Source organism: Littorina saxatilis, linkage group LG4 (genome assembly GCF_037325665.1).
Source record: "Littorina saxatilis isolate snail1 linkage group LG4, US_GU_Lsax_2.0, whole genome shotgun sequence".
NCBI classification, from domain to species: Eukaryota; Metazoa; Mollusca; class Gastropoda; order Littorinimorpha; family Littorinidae; genus Littorina; species Littorina saxatilis.
The window spans coordinates 25,893,889-25,913,593 of NC_090248.1; the positions used below are offsets into that span (position 1 = coordinate 25,893,889).

Here is a 19,705-nt window from a genome sequence, read left to right on the forward strand (position 1 = left end):
TATGGTTAATAGCTTTATGTAGGTTGTACATTTAATTGTTCTTTTCTGTATATGTTCTTTTGTAAAGGGCCTAGAGCCATAGGTTAGGCACTTAAAAATGTCCAGTTTTTATTATTATTATTAATAGCATCATCATATCAAGACTTCGAATGGTTTCTCTCATTTGATGCAAACACACACACACACACACACAAACACTTGTGTGCGCTTATTGTTGTCTCTTGTCTGGAGAACGCAGGGGGTCATGCGAGACCGTTTGAACATGTGTATACGCACACATTGACAATAAAGCAGTAACAGACTTTACTTTCTTGTTGTGTTTTTTATTACAGACTTTCAGACACTCATACTTTAAACCATTATGTACTTCTTGAACTAAACACAGAAGCCAAACATAAACACAGAAATGAAGAAAGAAATCCAAAAACAGTTCTTCAATCATGCCACTCAACCTTTTAGAACATTATTGATTTCATTTCTTACTAAATTATGCCCATGATAAAATGACCCAATGATACATGTATGGAAAGAAAGGGAAGAATTACAATGATCTCAAAATGATGAGTAAATCTGGATCTACAGATAAACTGATAACTACAGGCAAGTAACGACAGTGAATACAAAAATCAATGAAAACATTGTCAAGCAACCCATAATACAGTGGAACCCCCCTATTAAGACATCCCAGTTTAAGACTTCCTCCTTTTTAAGACCTTCCTTTCTCAGATGTTCTGTTCATAACCTCTGTAAATTTACCTCCATTTTAAGACTCCATCACTTTTGAGGCCTGATTTTCTCAGATTTGTGAAGGTTGTAAAAGGGGGTTTCCACTGTACAACCAAACGAACACGATAACCATTTCAGTTCATACACCCAACCAGTCACCAATGAAGAGAAAGTACAAATCTGAGTTTAGCACATACATATGAATGGATACACATTTTTAAAAGGATCCATTGACAAACATAAGATTCTTATAAAGACAGGTGCAACACAGAAACACACAAGATATTATGGAACATTAAACTTGTACAACCTATTACACTTACAAATTATTTCTCGATCAGTTGCGTTCTTTATTATATACTTACGGACTAACAGGGTTCCTCAGATCTAGTTCTACACACAAATTAAACAAGTGAAAGGCCCGGCTAAGAAACAAACTTTCAGGCATGTGCTAGAAAATATCAGTTCAAAACAACTGTTATACAAAGATTACATATATTATTCTCCCAACTAAATCATCTCTACAGTCATTCAGCACATGCTAGATCCAGGACAGATTTTTCAAAGAAAATATGTAAGACACAGTTCTCCCATCCTAGATCCTGGCTCACAAAAGTCACATAATTATGTTCACAGAACTCTGGAATGGATAAAATTTCATCAAACATGGTTGTAATTTATTCAGAGCATTTTTTCTTTTTCTTTTACAGCAAACACTAGCAGAACTGAGTAAAAATATTAGTCAATACTATTGATACTGTGTTTGCAGAAAAATAACAAATTTAAATATTGATTACTACCTTGGGTAACATTTAGAAGATCTACGAATCAGTGTTGAAATGTGTGGTTATACCTTTAAAAAAAAAAATTACAATTCAGACAAATCATTCATAAAATTTCATGTTCAACTTTATTTTGACATGTATCATGCAAACTATAATCAGCATGATTTCATTTTCCCCAAGTCACGCAACAAAACAGTTATCACACACAAACACAAGTCTCATTTTCACCGAATGAATATATACACCAGAGCATAACAAGTAACTTAACTTACTTTATAAAAAACCCACCTGAAAACAAAATGTGCCAGTAACATAACATTGTATAAATTATAAGATATGTATGTACACCCTAGGATCACGTGAAAGCTGCATGGATAAGTTTATGAAAAGTGCGTGTTTGCCTGCATGTTTAGGATAGGGTTGGACAACTTTATACAGACACATACACATGATTGTATGATTTAAACAAAGAAACAAAGTGAAAAATATCAAGATCTTGAACATTTAGTCTTATAAACAATCAATGTAATAAGACACCCCCACCCCTTAAAACAAAGTACATAAGGCCAAAAAAAAAAATCTGTTTACGGTAACATAGGCAAAAAAAATAGGGTCGGTAGGTCGGGATTTTGTTTTTTTCTTCTTTTTTCTCTCAAAAAACCCCCATATTTTTAAGTTATTTTGCCAAAAAACAAAGACTATTTTTTTTTTCTTTTCTTTTCTTTTTTTCTCCCCCAAATGCCAAAAAAAAGTCTAGGGTCGCGCGAAAAAAATAGGGTTGGTCGTGATACCGTAAACAGACTTTTTTTGTGTGTTGGCCTAATCATCTCCCAGTATTGAGAAAGAATATCAACAGCTTATTTACAAAAGTGCAGAAGTTATGGTTCCGTTGTAAAAAGGGGACAGAGAAGGGCTTGGTTTGGAAAAGAAGAGAAAAGAGCTACCAATACAGTGAATGTCAAGTTCCAACATTTAACAGTCAACAATATACACTGCAGACTTGTTAACTGAATGTAAACCATTCGAGGGGAATTGCTTTGAGAGACCTTATAAATTTGGTATTTCAGTTTTCCCTATTTCAGGGAATGAAATTCCATACTGAAGGTCTGTTGCTCTGGCAGTTGAACTGTCCGACAGCAATGGGAAGGTAAGTGATACTGTATTTTTAGTTCTAAGACAATAACCCCCAGTGTTCAAACCAATGTCAAAGCCAAAGCCAAGTTTATTAAATTGTTGTCACCAGCTGACAAAGTTGACCGACATCTGAAAAGTGCTGCACTCTTACCAAATTCCTACAATTAATATGTCAATTAACTGTCTGCAAATAGTTTTCTCTGCCCTGCCTTGGCCATGTCAATGTGAACTGTGTTCAAAACAAACAATATCACCCTTCTTTCAAAAACAACACGTCGGTGAAATCGTTAGGACCTCGTGACTTGGCACCAAGAGTCATTTATGAGGTCCCACGATTTCACCGACGAACAGTTAAACTGTACAAACCCAAACTGCAACAAAGGCTGAAGGACAACAATGAAAAAGAATCCACATACGCTTTCATCAGTTGTGCCATAACAAAAATATGTAACACACAGACTTGCTTGTGACAACAACAACATAAACTGCAGCCTCTCATCACATTACTGAAATCAACCGTTCTGGGTGTCCTGTCCCCTGCTAATTCTGTACAATTCACACGACATACAGAAGAAAGTACATACACTGTCTCTGATTTTTTTCCCAGACTCAGAGGACCTGTATTGAAAATATGTGGGTGTGTGATTGGGGGGTACCAAGGGATAGGGACAGGACCAGAGAAAAGGATCTGTCCAGAGCATATCTACAAGAACATTTTTCTTCATGACTGACAACATGGACGGGTCAGAAAACAAAATTATGAAAATGCTGAGGAATGAAAACATTAAACAAAAACAGCAATTTGTACACAAAATGCTAGTCTAGCTCATGGTATTTTCCTTCCCTAACAACTCACACAATTCACAAGATTTCCATAAAACAATGACTGTACAATCTCAGTTCTGAAGTTGGGAAAGGAAACCACCAGCAAAACTTAGCAAGCCACACTCATATAAATCAAAATAATTCATCATTAATGTTTCCCCCTGTAATGCTGCCTACTTACTGTCATACAGTTGTATGATTTGTTAAGTTACTGGGGGCAACAGTGTTTAATTTGATCATTTGTCTCCCTCCCACTTGTGTTCTTTTGAGTCATGAAAATGAGAGTATGCAAAGTCTAAACATGATATGCACAGTAAGGCTTTAACCTTCTGAAGACCCTCACTCACATTCTGGGATTCACAGCAGAGGAATTGTGCACCAATGAAATTATTTTCAGAATGAGAATCGCTAAACCGTCCCACATGAATAAAGTGCATCTCTCCATGAGTTTCCACTTTGTTCCTCTATTGACAATTTAATACAAACGTGACAGTGAACAGTCAATAATATACACACACTGCTACAGTAACAAACAACAAACAAACTCTACACAAGTGAAAATCACGTGGATCAATACACCCAATAGTTTATTGTACATGTACCAGTAACAACTCAACAAAATTTCTCAGTCAAGAAGTATACTTGAAAACTTATAATTATATGGAAACGAAATGGCACAACACCAGAAGATTTGCTCTAAATACAAGCCATCAATGCCACTAAGCAACACATTCTCACAAACCCACATATATACTCCATAACTACTTTGCTACTCAGCACTTGGCTACTCAGCACAGCCTGGGAGGGTACAGGTCTTTTCTAATGTTGACATAATTAGGTGTAATATTCTTAGTTGTCAATGTTGTGGATGAAGAGGTAGATCTCAGCTGAACAGAATTCAGTGGACAGAGAAATGTGACAGTCGTATGCTGTCTTTTCTCATCTTCTATCCCAGGGTGTGCTAGATCTAATCCCCTGTACCCACAAAACTGGAAACACACTGGTGGAGTTAGTGAACTGATAAGAGCTGAAGCATTCAGGCAGAAAGCTGAGCTGCCTGAGCATAATGTTCTTCTCATAGCTGCTACAACTCGTGAAAGATGGAAAGGCTGAGTGGAGAGGACTAATAGTAGCTCAGAGCCAAACCATTCAGACCGGAGTGGAGATCTTGGCTGTTAAAGCTGCCAGCTCTAGATGAAGGTGGAATTCCAAATAATCTAGGCATGATGAGGTGGGATTGCCTATCATCTGGGTACAATGAGGTGGAGTTCAACGTTTAAACCTGTGGTATTAAACAAGAGAACGAAGCTGGGATCTGAGTTGTGGGCAACTAGCACCTAAGGGGACATTGGGGGCGACAGGGTCTCAGTCCTCTGAGCTGGAGTCACCAGAGAGGGGGTTGGGTTCACCATTGACCTTGCAGCGGTGGATGATGGCCTTCTCGTACGCCTTTTGCACGGCCTTGCGGACATTGGGCTTCTTGTTCTCCATCAGCTTGGCCTTGTCCAGGTCTGAGTTCACTCCCAGAGGTTCAAGCTTCTGACGAGGTAGCCACTGCCTGTAATACACAGCAAAAAAGAAGCATATGATTACACTGTGGTTCAGCCTGCTCTTCATAATGAGAGTAATTCAAGTTTAAACCATCACGGCAAAGCCATTCGGGGCATGTTTGTTGTTTGAATGTGTCTTTTTTTGTATAGTTGCTTCAGCTTTGATTGAGCTATAGGGTTCTGTATGAAATTTGCATTTAGTCTTTCTTTTTCTTGCTGAGTGTATGTACAGTGGAGAGAGGAGACGGACATGGTGTGAGCTTGTCCAAGGGTATATATGAACATCTCAGTGGCAGGGGGATGGAAGCACTTGTTAATGAATGGGAGTGTGTATGCGCGTGGTGTGCACGAGGATGTATGCACGTGAGTGATATTTGTAAATGTGTATTATTATAATATCATCTTTGTATTTATATTATTGAAATTGTTATATCTCGATGTACAGCGCTAAGAGCATAGTTAAATTTGTGAAGCGGCGCTATATAAGCTATCTTTATTACATTACATATGTTTCCGGGTTTTACACCGAGAAAAGATGAGATACAGAAGTGTTTGCCTGTTTAGGTGGTACCAGCCATCTGCACTAATGGCAGAATGACCGAGGTCTAGGTACCACTGTGGTGACACGAGGGTGAGACATGGATACCGTCTCTGGGTCTACACATCTGGGACTAGGATCACAAGTCTAGTGCTTTACCACCTGAGCTACCCGGGCCCCTCCTTCATAATGACATCCAACCCTCTCTCATTGAACGTGCATTAATTAATTTTTAAGCCACCACGCTGAAATGCAATACCGAAGTCCGGGCTTTGTCGAAGATTACTTGACCAAAATTTCAACCAATTTGGTTGAAAAATGAGGGCGTGACAGTGCCGCCTCAACTTTCACGAAAAGCCGGATATGACGTCATCAAAGACATTTATCAAAAAAATGAAAAAAACGTTCGGGGATTTCATACCCAGGAACTCTCATGTCAAATTTCATAAAGATCGGTCCAGTAGTTTAGTCTGAATCGCTCTACACACACACACAGACACACAGACACACGCACATACACCACGACCCTCGTTTCGATTCCCCCTCGATGTTAAAATATTTAGTCAAAACTTGACTAAATATAAAAACAAGAAATTCCTCCGAGGTAGGAAAAACACCCCCATCAAAGGGAAATAACCTTCTCAGTTGGTGGCAGTGAGAATGGTTATTTCCCTTTGACCATTAATATGTGCCTCTATAAGTCCTTGTATAATTTTAATCCACCAATAACTCCCTAACCGTGTGTTTGACTGGTCCCAATTTTTGTAAGGACCGTCTCAGGAATGTATAGAACCTGTTCACCAAGTTTGGTGACGATCGGTCCGTTCATTCTTGAGATCTATATGCGAACACAAACACACAAACACATCGACCGAATCCTATACACACCCCTATACCGGGGGTGTAAAAAGCAAGCATGAGATAACGGTGTCAAGAGATGTCCTATTGCAATCTTTATGGTGTATACATGCCAGAAACTATTTAAAGCAAAGCCCTTCTGTACTTTGTAAATGTCATCTGTCTGGAAAAAGCATCTTCCCACATAAACATAGCCAGAGGCAACAGATACACATATTTATTCCCCTGACTTGAAAACCTCCTTACATCAGACTAAACAGTTTTCATGTCATTTCAGCCTAGCGTTCATAAGTCCTTGTGCTTTGCAAGAGCGGTAGCTTCATGTTGATACATCATGTGAATTAAAGTAAGATGACAATCTGAGTGATTTTCTGTACCTGTAACTGTTTTATTACAAGGTATATCAATATGAGATCAGTGAATTTCTGCTGGAGACAATCTTCAAAGTAACTGGGGAGTACAACTCTGAAGGGCCAGAAGGCGTGGACAAAGACAAAGAGGAAATATAGAAAAGCTCACAATCTTTTAGATTAATTGTTTTTTGTAAAGTATTTAATCTGTTCAAAAGTCCTTTAGTGCATTCCCCGAAACAACAAGAAGAGCAAACGCTCGATCGAGTCACTTTCGCAGTTCTGAATATTATATGAGGCATCAGATGGACAGGAAGAAATTGCTATTCACAACACAATACAGATGTAAATAATTTGATGTAAAGAATAATCCTATAAAGTTTGAATCAAATCCGATGAATAGTTTCAGAGATATGATATTTCAATTTTTTTCCTTCAAGACATACCTGTGACCTTGAAAAAGGTCAAAGGTCACCAAAGCAGACGTCAAAGTGTAGAGGTCACTGGGAGTCACGTTCACATAAAATTTGAGCCCGGTCACTTTTATAGTTTCCGAGAAAAGCCCAACGTTAAGTTGTGTGTTGCCGAACAGAAAAGGCTAGTTATCTCCCTTGTTTTTCTGATAACGTTCGTAAAAGGCTACAGATGTAAATACTTTGATGTAAAGAATAATCCTACAAAGTTTCAATCACATCCGATGAACTTTGTCAAAGATATAAAATGTCTAATTTTTCCTTTGACGCTGACCTGTGACCTTGAAAAAGGTCAAAGGTCAACGAAACCATCGTTAAAGTGTAGAGGTCATTGGAGGTCACAACTAAACAAAATATGAGCCCGATCGCTTTGATAGTTTCCGAGAAAAGTCCAACGTTAAGGTGGTGTCTACGGACGGCCGGCCGGACGGCCGGCCGGACAGACTAACACTGACCGATTACATAGAGTCACATTTTCTCAAGTGACTCAAAAAATACTGACTCTCAGAAATCTAAACGGTAAAGAACATGTTTTTCAAGTACTCAATCTTTGTTGAAAGTCAAAACTCAAAACGCTAAGAGTAAGAAATATGCTTTTCAAGTACTCAAAAGTCACTGACAACATTCTGCGGAGTAAAGGACTCGCAACAATTCCCCTCAGTACCAACATTGTAGCACAGCACTTATGTGCAAGTGGTGGTGAACCTGCGTCGGTGTTTAATACCTGTAAATCTGCTGGCAGGTAGACGCAGGCACTTTAGCGCCCCACAGGGCCCCCACTTTACTGTAATGGTCAGGGGAGAGAGAAGAGGCTTGGGAAGATGCACCCAGCAGGCTGACAACATTGTGCATTGCTTGCTTGACCCCGACTGACAAGTGGCTGCCAACTGCATACAGTCTACTCCCCCTCCCCCCACCCCAGCTAGCTTGCAAAGAAACCCCGGAGATGTAGATGGTGGGGTAGGGATACTTGACTTTATTTGGTGTTTAACGTCGTTTTCAACCACGAAGGTTATATCACGACGGGGAAAGGGGGGAGATGGGATAGAGCCACTTGTCAATTGTTTCTTGTTCACAAAAGCACTAATCAAAAATTTGCTCCAGGGGCTTGCAACGTAGTACAATATTACCTCACTGGGAGAATGCACGTTTCCAGTACAAAGAACTTAACATTTCTTACATACTGCTTGACTAAAATCTTTACAAAAATTGACTATATTCTATACAAGAAACACTTAACAAGGGTAAAAGGAGAAACAGAATCCGTTAGTCGCCTCTTACGACATGCTGGGGAGCATCGGGTAAATTCTTCCCCCTAACCCGCGGGGGAAGGGGGTAGGGATAGGTTTCAGCTTGTGCAGGTGCTTGTCAATAGGAAGCAAGGGAGTGATACAGTGGCTACACCACCTGTTCCGAGTTCACAATGATCCAAGCATAAAGATAAGAAAGATTGGAAACATTTGATCTCATTGAAGAACATGAAGTGAACAAATCTGATCAAGATGGTAAGTGTATCGACCTTTTGCTTTGTCTCTTTGAAATAATTGAAACATTTCGAAATGGACAAATTGGTTCAAGATGGTGAGTATTTCTATCTCCGTTTTGTCTCTTTGGAGTGTACCATAAGGTTTGCATTCAGCCAACAACCTGAAGATTCCCATATCTGACTCTCTTTTGACAGAGTCAGGTATAACATTAACAAGAATGAAAAACCAAATAGGGTTCTGGGATGTGCCACATCTCTTTCTCTTATAAACTAATTTGGGCAGGGTCAATTGAATGACAAAATTCTCTCAGGTGCAAGAATGCTGCAACCGGCCCTAGCTGACACATCCACCTTCAATCTCGCTGATACCATGTAACAGTCACTTCCTCACAATCACCTGGGACAGGCACGGTCCTTAATAACACACACTAATCTTTCAAAAACCAATATTTTCCCCAAAAAACCACCACCATCAACATAAATCTCCATATCACACAGCGTATAAATCTCCATATCACACAGCGCACGCTGAATCTAATCAACCAACCACAGCCAATCACAACTCCCCTCTCCTCCTTTTCCCCCATCTCAAATCCCCCCCCCCCCCCCCACACACAAACCTCCCCCTTTTCCTTACTGACAGATTATGTGATAAGCTCTTCTCCTCCCTGGCTACCCCACGTGAAGAGTCAGCACCCCTATCACACTAAGTCCTGGCTTGAGCCCTAATGAGACTTGTTTGATTTATTTTTTACCCCTCCACCTTCGAACATGCTGCATCCATACTGGGATGAATGCAACCTGTCAGTAATGGAAAGTGAACCCAAAACCACCACTCCACAAGTTGCCTGCTGCGAAGGGCGAAAGAAAAAAGAAAGAAGGGAAAAGAGAACTGTTTCTGTCAAAATTTTGTTATGTTTGTATTTTTGTCTTGTGCAGTTCCTCGATTGTTTTTTGTGTGTGCATTTCCCTTGCTCTTTTGCTTACCTGCTCTTCTTACAGGCAATCACCTAATTTCCCCCCTTATTTATTTGTGACTTTGCCTAGCATCTGACCCAGTTGAGAAGATGTACAGAAAGAGCGGTGACAGGGGGCATATTTGCACAAAAAAACAGAAGCAAATCAAACTGAAACAGTGAAAGTACAGTACCAGAAGTGGCAGAAGAGTGGGTGGTGGTGGTGTGTGTGTAGGGGGAGAGAGAGGGAGAGGGAGAGATAGATTGAGTGAGAGAGGGAGGGAGAGAGAGAGAGAGAGAGAGAGAGAGAGAGAGAGAGAGAGAGAGAGAGAGAGAGAGAGAGAGATCGACAAAGAGAGTTTGAAAGACAGGCATAGAGAGACAGAGAGAGAAGAAAAGAGAGAGAGAGAGAAGAAAAGAGAGAGAGAGAGAGAAAGAGAGAGACAGAGAGACAGAGAGAGAGAGAGAGAGAGAGAGAGAGAGAGAGAGAATGACAATTCTTTATTTTACGAGGGTAGTAGAGAGCAGTGGTCTGCTTTTTTACATCCAGCCTTCGGAGAGAGAGAGAGAGAGAGAGAGAGAGAGAGAGAGAGAGAGAGAGAGAGAGAGAGAGAGAGAGAGAGAGAGAGAGAGAGAGAAGGGGGGGAGGGGGGAGTGGGAGAGCAAGCAAACCAAACCGAGAAAATGCTAAACAGCTGACAAAATCCTGTGAATCAAACACTCACCATGTGCGCTTGGTGTCAAAGAATAGGACGAGGAAGATGGAATCATCTTGCCGCCGTTGTAGATCCAGAACGTCTTCGGGTGGAACCGGTATGGGCACGCCGTTGTGAAAGTATCCCGTCTTGGGCATCTTGGGGTTGATGATCTGTCAGGCAAAATCATGGCGTTAAAAACTATGCCAATTGATAGTTTGCGTAGTCTGAGTATAATTAGTTGCATGATATTCCATCCTATTCCACCACCCTCAAACAAACCCTCCCATCAAAGCTTGAGTACTTTTGAAATATCAATGAGAAAAATCCTCACTCACAGCTCTTTGGAACTTCAGCCATGCACTTTCTGTTTAAACTTGTACATGTCTCAAAGAATGATAGCTTTGGCATTGAATGTCATAACTTTCAGTCTAACTGGTCTGAATAAAAATGAGAGCTGGACCATAGCCTTAGCATTCCTGTATCCAGAAATCTGTTGGAGCTGACAGCATCAAATGATGGCTCACTTGCAAACACAATTTGATGAATTGAGGCCACTGTCTCTCAACAAAAATCTGTCTTTCTCATGAGGTGAAGCAGAAGGCATTCCAAACCACCCCCCTCCCTCAAACAAATAAAATAAATAAAAGAAAGGAAAAAAAAGGTCACCCGAAACTTTGATCTTTTGTGCACAGAGCTGGTATAGCATGCAATAGCAGTAGGTGAAGTTTGATCTTATTCTGTTTTGTATGAATACCACACAGACCGTATGTGACATTACAGGACAAAAAAGATTCAGCATACACTCCAGGGTGGACAATAGGCAGTGGAGATGGCAATGATGTGCATGAATTCAGCTTAAAGACTTAATGGTGCAAGTGCAGGAATTCACATACCTGAAAAGGACTCTTGCACTGAAGCACTAATTAAAGCTGATACACTTCATAATGTCACACTCATAGCTTCAAGACTTTGGTACTACTACAAGAGCAGGAGTTCTCATATATTCTAGCATTGAAGCACTAATGAAAGAAAATGCACATAACAGTCATAGTTTCAAAATGAAAGGAAACTTGAACAACTTTGTACAGATACAATACCCGCAGGACATTACCATTAACACTTCTTTTTTGTAACAATCAAATTACACATTTTTTTCCGCAGAGGTTGCGATGGAAGGCACAGCACCTTCAGCTCCTTTGATCTGGTTTACAGGCCTATCTTCTTTCTGATGGTCTTACCAATTGCAAAGTACAAATAACTATCACTATCAGCTGTTAATCTCACAAATACCCCTGCCCTTAACACATTCATGGTTCATAAGTGGGGTAAGACCTATGAGTATGACACTGATTCAACTCAATCTAGACCTTGCTTCAAAATGGCTTGGGTGAAATTGTGCCAAAACAATAACTATGACAAGGGAAAGAGTGCAGAAATGAAGTGCGCTTAAAACTAAATGAAGTTTGAAACGATTGGAAGGATGCTCAAACTTTGAACATGAACGAATAAATACTCAGTTAAGGATGTAAGGTGGTGAACACAAAATTATATTATATTATAGTCTGAAAAGACTGTAAGAAGAATGTGGGGCTGTTAGCATGAAAATATATATGTAGAAAAACTCTCATTTCTATACAGCAATAAAGCTCAGCTGACACTCTCTCGCATACTGCCAATACACATCTTCAAGCATCACTGCGCATTTAGATCAGAAAATGACAAGACCATGTTGAAAATGAATGACATGGCTTCTTCTAGCAGAGTTGAAGAGGCAGACAATGCAGGTCAATAATTTTCAGTCCAAAGAAAAAGAGTCTTCTATCAACAATGAAAGATGAAGAGACTGTATAAATTCAACAGTAGACTTTTTTCAAGAGAGTCTTAAATTAAAGCATGACCTCAGGTAACTTTCTCAGCCTACCGCATTTCAGTCTCCTGAGTTCCATTGCCATTGGCATTTGGGTCATAAACTTTCAAGTAAAAGACTTGACTCTCTCTTTCTTTTATATCCCTTCCTCTCTCTGTCTTTCTTTCTTTCTTTATTTGGTGTTTAACGTCGTTTTCAACCGTTCAAGGTTATATCGCGACGGGGAAAGGGGGGAGATGGGATAGAGCCACTTGTTAATTGTTTCTTGTTCACAAAAGCACTAATCAAAAAATTGCTCCAGGGGCTTGCAACGTAGTACAATATATTACCTTACTGGGAGAATGCAAGTTTCCAGTACAAAGGACTTAACATTTCTTACATACTGCTTGACTAAAATCTTTACAAACATTGACTATATTCTATACAAGAAACACTTAACAAGGGTAAAAGGAGAAACAGAATCCGTTAGTCGCCTCTTACGACATGCTGGGGAGCATCGGGTAAATTCTTCCCCCTAACCCGCGGGGGGTCTGTCTTTCTTTGCTTTCTCAAACTTTATTATTGCTTGTTTTAATAAACCATCAACAATCTTGCTGCATAGTTTAAGTTTCAACAGTGATCATCTTTAAACACAGCTTTTGAACTATGCCATACACTAAGTTGTACAGGCTTTTCTTGTGCAACTACCTGTTGAATCTTCTGTTATCTGCATGAGAAGAACTTGATGTCCTATTCCTTATAAGGAGATGAGAAGAAGTGTGTAATTGTAAAACAAGAAACAGGGAAATGTTTACAAGTGAAGCCAGTAACCCAAATAAACTGAAGCATGCAAGGAACCATACAGAAATACTTTAGAGACAACAGCCAAAGGGACAAAGACAACGTTCCTGGGTCTTTTATTATACATACAAGTGTACATATATATATGTACAGCTATCTGAGGTGAATACAAGACAACAAACCATAAGCTCAGAAAAACACACACATACCGTTGGCCAAGAGGCAAATTGCACAAACAAACCATAAATCAGTCTTTCTCCTGACCATTTTAGCGACTGATGAGACTTATTGCTAACAAAAAACAGCCCATAGCACCTTAAAATTATAATGAAACAAATGATTTAAGCATACGAAACTCATCATACCCCAACCCATAACCTCCTATCCCTAAATATGCATCTGTACACTGAGTAACTACTTCAGTACTTAAGTTGACAACATCGAGAAGGAGGAAAAAGGAGAGAGGTGAAGTGACACTGGGGTGGGGTGGGGAAGGGGTAGGGTGAAGGTGTTAGGAGTGTGGACTACAGAGGGGTACTCACCAGAGCCGGGTACCAGGGGTACCCGCGACACTTGGCCCACACAAGGTCCAGCGGCTCCAGAGCGATCATATCGTCATAGTCCACGCTAGGACTACGTCGCGTGCGCCCTACAATGTAACACACATCACACTATCACGCTTCCCGCTACCGTGTGCTTTCCATCCTTACACCACTCTGACCCTCAGTTCCGCACTTAAATATGAAATTTATCAAGCGCCTCAGCTTTTACACTTACTCATGGAGTTCATCTTGTGATTTGAGATCTTCGATACTACAGTGGTACCTGTGATGAAAGGACACCTCAAGGTCATTGAGATCATACAAAAGTGTTCCTACCCTGTAGGTGGCCTGCCATGACAGTTACATATTTATGTATAATTAATAATTAAAAAAAAAGGCTTGCCATGACAGTTATATATTTACGTACAATTAATTAAAAAAATAAAAAGAGGAACAACCAAAAGTTTCGTTTTATGGGAAGTGTCCTGTATTGGATTTGCAAGGCCATCACATTACAAGTACCACTGTACTAATCTTAACTGAAATCACTAGTACGAAGGGAAAGGTTACCTCAAATTAACAGTGATGAAACTGCTAATAAAATAATTTAAAAAAAACCAACTTCTGTTACCAGAGGTTTGCAAAACTGATTAAGATAAGAGTTCTCGTTTGATTCTGTCCCAAATTTGTCATTTTCAACATTTTGTTAACTTTCTCGTGAAGTGATGCAAACATTTCAAAGGAAGCAAAACTATGTTGTTTATCGAGTCAGTTTTGCAGCCTACCATGCTCACAGAACTAGAATTTCACTGCTCTCTGCTGCTTTTTTCCCAATTCAAATAATACTGATGAGACTGGAGACTGTGTACTTATTGTCCAACTACACTGGAAACCTGATAACACTTTAACTCTTCCTCCCACTCCCATCCTCCAACCTCTGACTGCCCAAACCACGGTGCTAACAACAAACTCAGCCAAATGGCAGAGTAACAATTCGAAAGTGCACAAATATCACACATGATATATAGGTCTGTAGCAAATATACATGAGTCATTAAATGAAGCAAGCTGTCAATACAAAGGTCCATGCTGCATATACTTCACAAGAAAGTTAGCGGCTGATGGATAGTGCACTTTTCTCAAGGCCCAGTGGAAAGGCTTAGCGTTAACCTCTTGAAAACAGTCAAATGAACTTTCAATGCTTAAAACAGCAAAGGGGGGATATGCAGGGTGTGCACATAGACTATACAGTCCACTATTGTATCTGAAGGGTAAAACAAACATTTGGTCAACGCATGGGTAAAAAAACAAAACTCAAAAAGAAGCCAACAGCATGAACAAAACCAGCCAAGTGTTGTGTATATATTCACAAGGGTTAAAGAGGACCCATATCTATGAAAGTGCAAAGCGAAATAAAATATGCCTGTAGAAAATAAAAGTCTACATCTATGCATACAAAGTAAAAATGCAGCAGTAAATATAAGCCACTGGGACTACCAAAAATCTTTGCTGGAGGCATTTTGAGTTCAACATCTGAGGAGTCTCAAAACTTTGAAGTCTGTAGAGAGGTCTTCTAAACAGTTCACCAAACCAAGAATGCTGGTGTTGTGGTCAGACTTTTAAAAGGGGACACTGAGAACATTTTTTCCAGAAGACAAAATCAACGGGTAGACTTCTTCCAGAAGACAAAATTAATGGCAAGATCCAATGAAGAAACCTTTCACCTTGAAAACCAGGTTAGGACTAACTGAAGTTATGAAAGTCAAGCGAGACTGAACAACCTAGCTATGAACTACAGGCTCGAAGAAACCTCATCTAAATAAGTTGAAGAGGACAGATCTGACAAAATAAGCAATGAGTTTACATCTAAGCAGTTGCAATGAAGGATGAGTTGCATCTGAAAGAAACTCCCCATGAAAACGCTTATAGTTACACTTTTCTTCTTTTACCCCCCCCATTCTTTTCTTAGTTTTATTTAACATGCAGCAAGATAACTGCACAATGTAAATCATTCCAACATCTTCAAAGGATCACCTACTTCAGAGGACCACCCTGATCTAGACTTACTTATTTTCAGGAACTAAAACAAAAATTTTTTGAACCTGCTACTACCATGGCACAGGAAAACCTTGAAGTCGCAGATGACTGTCTTTACCAACAAAATTAAAATGTGTTCCCCAAAAGATTATTATTACTACACCAATTTCACTTCCTCAGCGTTGAAGTCCCTTTGTTTCTTAGAATATATGTGGTTGCGCACAGTATTGGGCCAAACTACTGTAAAATTACCTACTCATGATTCTAGCAAAACTGGCTAGAAATGTATCAATAAAAACCAAAGTTTTCATACTGCATCTTGTTCTGTTTATTTAGCTACATTTTCATACCCATATTGATAAAAAAAAAAGTTAATGACTTATTTTATATAATTTGTTGTTGTTGTCGAATCCTGTCAAAATCGCGACTGGAAAGAGGACACACGAGGGTAACACATTTCAAAGCCTGATTGCAAGGCTGCCGATGTCAAATAAGAACTGAAAATAAGTTAAGGCTAAAAACAAAGAGTGTTTTCATTCATAAAAGAAGGTGTTTCATTTTGTTTCACGGGCAAAAGCGTGTGACGCGATGCTGAAAATTGCATGATGTTCGTCACTAGCCGTGTCCACTTTCGAGTTCCGTTTTCCCTCGCCCAGTGATTGTATTCTTGTTATCAAGGCTTCGCAAGTATATACAAAGTAATTACAACAGCCCAAATCTTCAAATTAAATCAACCATAGTAAGTTATAATTCGAAACCTTCGCGCTTAAGGGGATGAAAGGTCGAAAAAGTGATTTGGTGTCTGATGGTTACAAACAAAATGTTCCGCTGTTCTCAAGATACCTTGCACTTGGAGCAGACGACTTCAGTTGAAACGAACGGAAATCGACAAAGTAAAGCTTATATTCAGCACTGAATAGGGCGGGGATATAGCTCAGTTGGTAGCGCGCTGGATTTGTATTCAGTTGGCCGCTGTCAGCGTGAGTTCGATCCCAGGTTCGGCGGAAATTTATTTCACAGAGTCAACTTTGTGTGCAGACTCTCTTCGGTGTCCAAACCTCCCCCCGTGTACACTACATTGGGTGTGCACGTTAAAGATCCCACGATTGACAAAAGGGTCTTTCCTGGCAAAATTGCTTAGGCACAGTTAATAATTGTCTACCTATACCCGTGTGACTTGGAATAATAGGCCGTGAAAGGTAAATATGCGCCGAAATGGCTGCAATCTACTGGCCGTATAAAATTTCATCTCACACGGCATCACTGCAGAGCGCCTAGAACTGTACCCACGGAATATGCGCGATATAAGACTCATTGATTGATTGATTGATTGAATAGCGAGAAAGCTTCTGATTGGTTGAAATTAACCGAAAACAGCATGGTGTCTGCCATTTTTTTCATGTTACGGACGGAATACGGAGGCAATTTTCGCAAATTGTTTGCTTCTCTCCGCCGCTCAAGGTGTCCAAACGCCAAAAACAGGTATAGTTTTAAACTTTTATTGATAATGAATACATATTTTATTTAATTGAAGTACTGATCTTTCAAAAATATGATGCATTAGTGCATTCAAACCCACGTAGTTTCACTTTGCTTTGCCGAGAAAGGAAAATGGCAGCATGTCCGATGTTACGAACGTCATCAAAATCTGGATGCACTTTAAGGAGGTATTGTATTTTGATCTCTAGCATTTTTTTTTACTGAATTATTTAACACTTTGTCAATCAATGATCTTTGCTGTCATGATTGATAGGAACCTTCTGTTTTCATGTTCTCATGACGTTCATAACACTGACATATTGTTTATTAACACATTAATTTTTAACCAGTATCTATCAAAACATTTACATGGTATCATTGAAGTATATTTCCCATGTCTGAGTGAATAAACACTGTTTTTTGATGAAATAGAACTGCAATTGACACAAAAACTACAAAAAAAGAAGTAATCAATTTTGGATAACTTCTCTTTGGTGTCTCCGTTACTTACGTCATTCACTTGTTTCAGAAGGACTTCTTGCAGATTTTAATCACATTTTTATTTGCACATTACTAAGGGGTCTATTAATATCAGAAACATTAAAAAAATCAATCAATACACTCTGAAGGCAGTTACATAGTAAACTTTTTTGATACAGAATGACGTAAGTAACGGTGTCCACCTTCAATGCCTCCAATATAACCTTAATTGTAATGTCTGAAGATGAAGTAAAGACTCGGTTCCTTTGACATTTGAGTACTTATTTATCATGCACAATTACAGTTTTGTAGTTTTAAAAACTTGCCTGCTAGGACAGCAATGATAAGTGCGTTACTTACATCATATTTCAAAGGTATCTCTAAGGGCAGACACCACAGTGAAAAAGGTGATTTTTTTGTTCCCTGGTCATTTCCGTTTTCTTTCTGATTCTGGATTTTGAACCTCTTCTGGTTACTCTGATGTACTGAATTTAGATCAGAATTAATCATAAACGGTCAAAACGGCTAAATGAACAAAGTATGTGTGTGCAATTGTGTATTGAAAACACACAAAACAGCAAAAAAATGCGTATGTTTGAGTGGTGACTGTGAGTCAAACAAATCGTGAACGGTAGTCACGTTTGCATGACTGGAATGAGTTGTCTTTTCTTTGCTACGATCAGTTCATACCGCGGACAACGGGAATTTCCGTTTACTGGTTTCGCGCCGTTAGTAACAGCAACTAGAAGACATTCCAAAGAGCCGAAGAGAACCGATGAAGATTCCGGGAGATTCCGTATGAACAATTTTCGCTACTGACCAATCGAATCGCGGATATTAAACTTCGTTTATGCTCGGTCTCGTTCGGTTCGATTCGGCCTTCCCAGAATGCAATATTCTTCAATGTCCGCCAGATCTTGCCAAAGGCGATGTGAAACATCTACAGCTGCGATTTTCCTTGGATATCTTTGTGGAAACTTCAGTTTATCGCACGTTTTACCCCGATTTCAGTGCTAGACACGCAAAGGATGATTATCGGGTAAAATCAGATCAGTTGCAGAGGCTGGCGTGACAGAAGTTTAAAAAGAAAGTGCGAGTCGATAGTGTCGTCTGCTATTGCTACGAACGAATCGGAAGATCAAGTTTGTGCATTCTACTTCGTCCAGAATGAAAATTGGCTGGAAACTATGCTGCTTCCCTTGCAACAGCTGGGTTGGAGCAAGAAATCACCATCGGTGGTGTACGTTTGCAGCACGTTTGCATGTGTTTTTGAACCACGACTTATTTTAGAGTTGCGGAGCAGAATGTGTACGGCAGTAAGGACAACACGGAGTTCGCCATTTATGGCAACGAGAAGGCAGACCCTATATTTTTTTTCGGGAAAAAAGCAAATAAACTGCTTAAAAAAAAGAACAATCAATACAAAAATGACTTTGTTCAGCCATGGTGCAACACCATGCATCTCCTGGGAAATCTGCTGCAGCTGAATACTAGCCCAAGCAGAGCAGTAAAGATTCCAAGCAGCTGATAAAGCTGGTAGTAGGTATGCATTTTTTCTTCTTTTTTTTGACAGAAATGTAGAAGTTTATACTTGTGTTTGGTTATGTTTGCGGCTCTGGCTCTGTGTGTTCATGTGTGTGACTGTGTGTGACTGCTGAAGAAGAGAATCTAAGTAACAACACCCTGATGCAAAGAATAGGATGAATTTGATGCAAAGTCAGTAATGTGCGGCTACTGTGAAGCTTGGTTGTCACAAGGTTTGTCCTGTTGGGGCAAAACATCTGTTCTTTCCTCATTTATTTTCTTGAGCATATTACTTATAGCTTCCTCCTGTGATCAAAGTTTTCTTGTGGCACAAACAAACATGCATTCACATGGACCAGTGAGTGAACATTGCTTGTGGTCATACTTCCCATGCAGACCATAATTATGGTTTCTGCATGCACGGTGTATGTGCAATAGCTGTAGACCAGACCAGCACTGCCTTTGCACCGTTCACATGATTTTTCAACATCTTTTTGTTCACTGCTTGACTATCAGCACTGACATAAGCATGCGCCGAAATATCGTGTTATCACATATTACAATACCTGTTTTTCAAATGTGTGTGTAGGAGGGGGGGGGGGGGGGGGGGGGGGGGGA

General features: G+C 39.7%; 1 protein-coding gene across 4 annotated transcripts in view; it reads right to left on the reverse strand.

Annotated features, from left to right (window-relative positions):
* Positions 1–302: 302 nt before the first annotated feature.
* The window catches only part of LOC138964339 (peregrin-like), a 61,801-nt gene continuing 42,398 nt past the window's right edge, over positions 303–19,705 (reverse strand). For 2 of the 4 annotated variants that reach the window (XM_070336259.1, XM_070336258.1), the window contains 3 exons: positions 13,569–13,675; positions 10,407–10,549; positions 303–5,028 (listed from right to left, as the gene is read on the reverse strand). In XM_070336259.1, the coding sequence (XP_070192360.1) occupies positions 4,836–5,028; positions 10,407–10,549; positions 13,569–13,675 (443 nt within the window). In that variant the 3' untranslated portion in view covers positions 303–4,835. The remainder of the gene's footprint in view (positions 5,029–10,406; positions 10,550–13,568; positions 13,676–19,705) is intronic. The other 2 variants (XM_070336261.1, XM_070336260.1) reach the window with 1 other exon arrangement.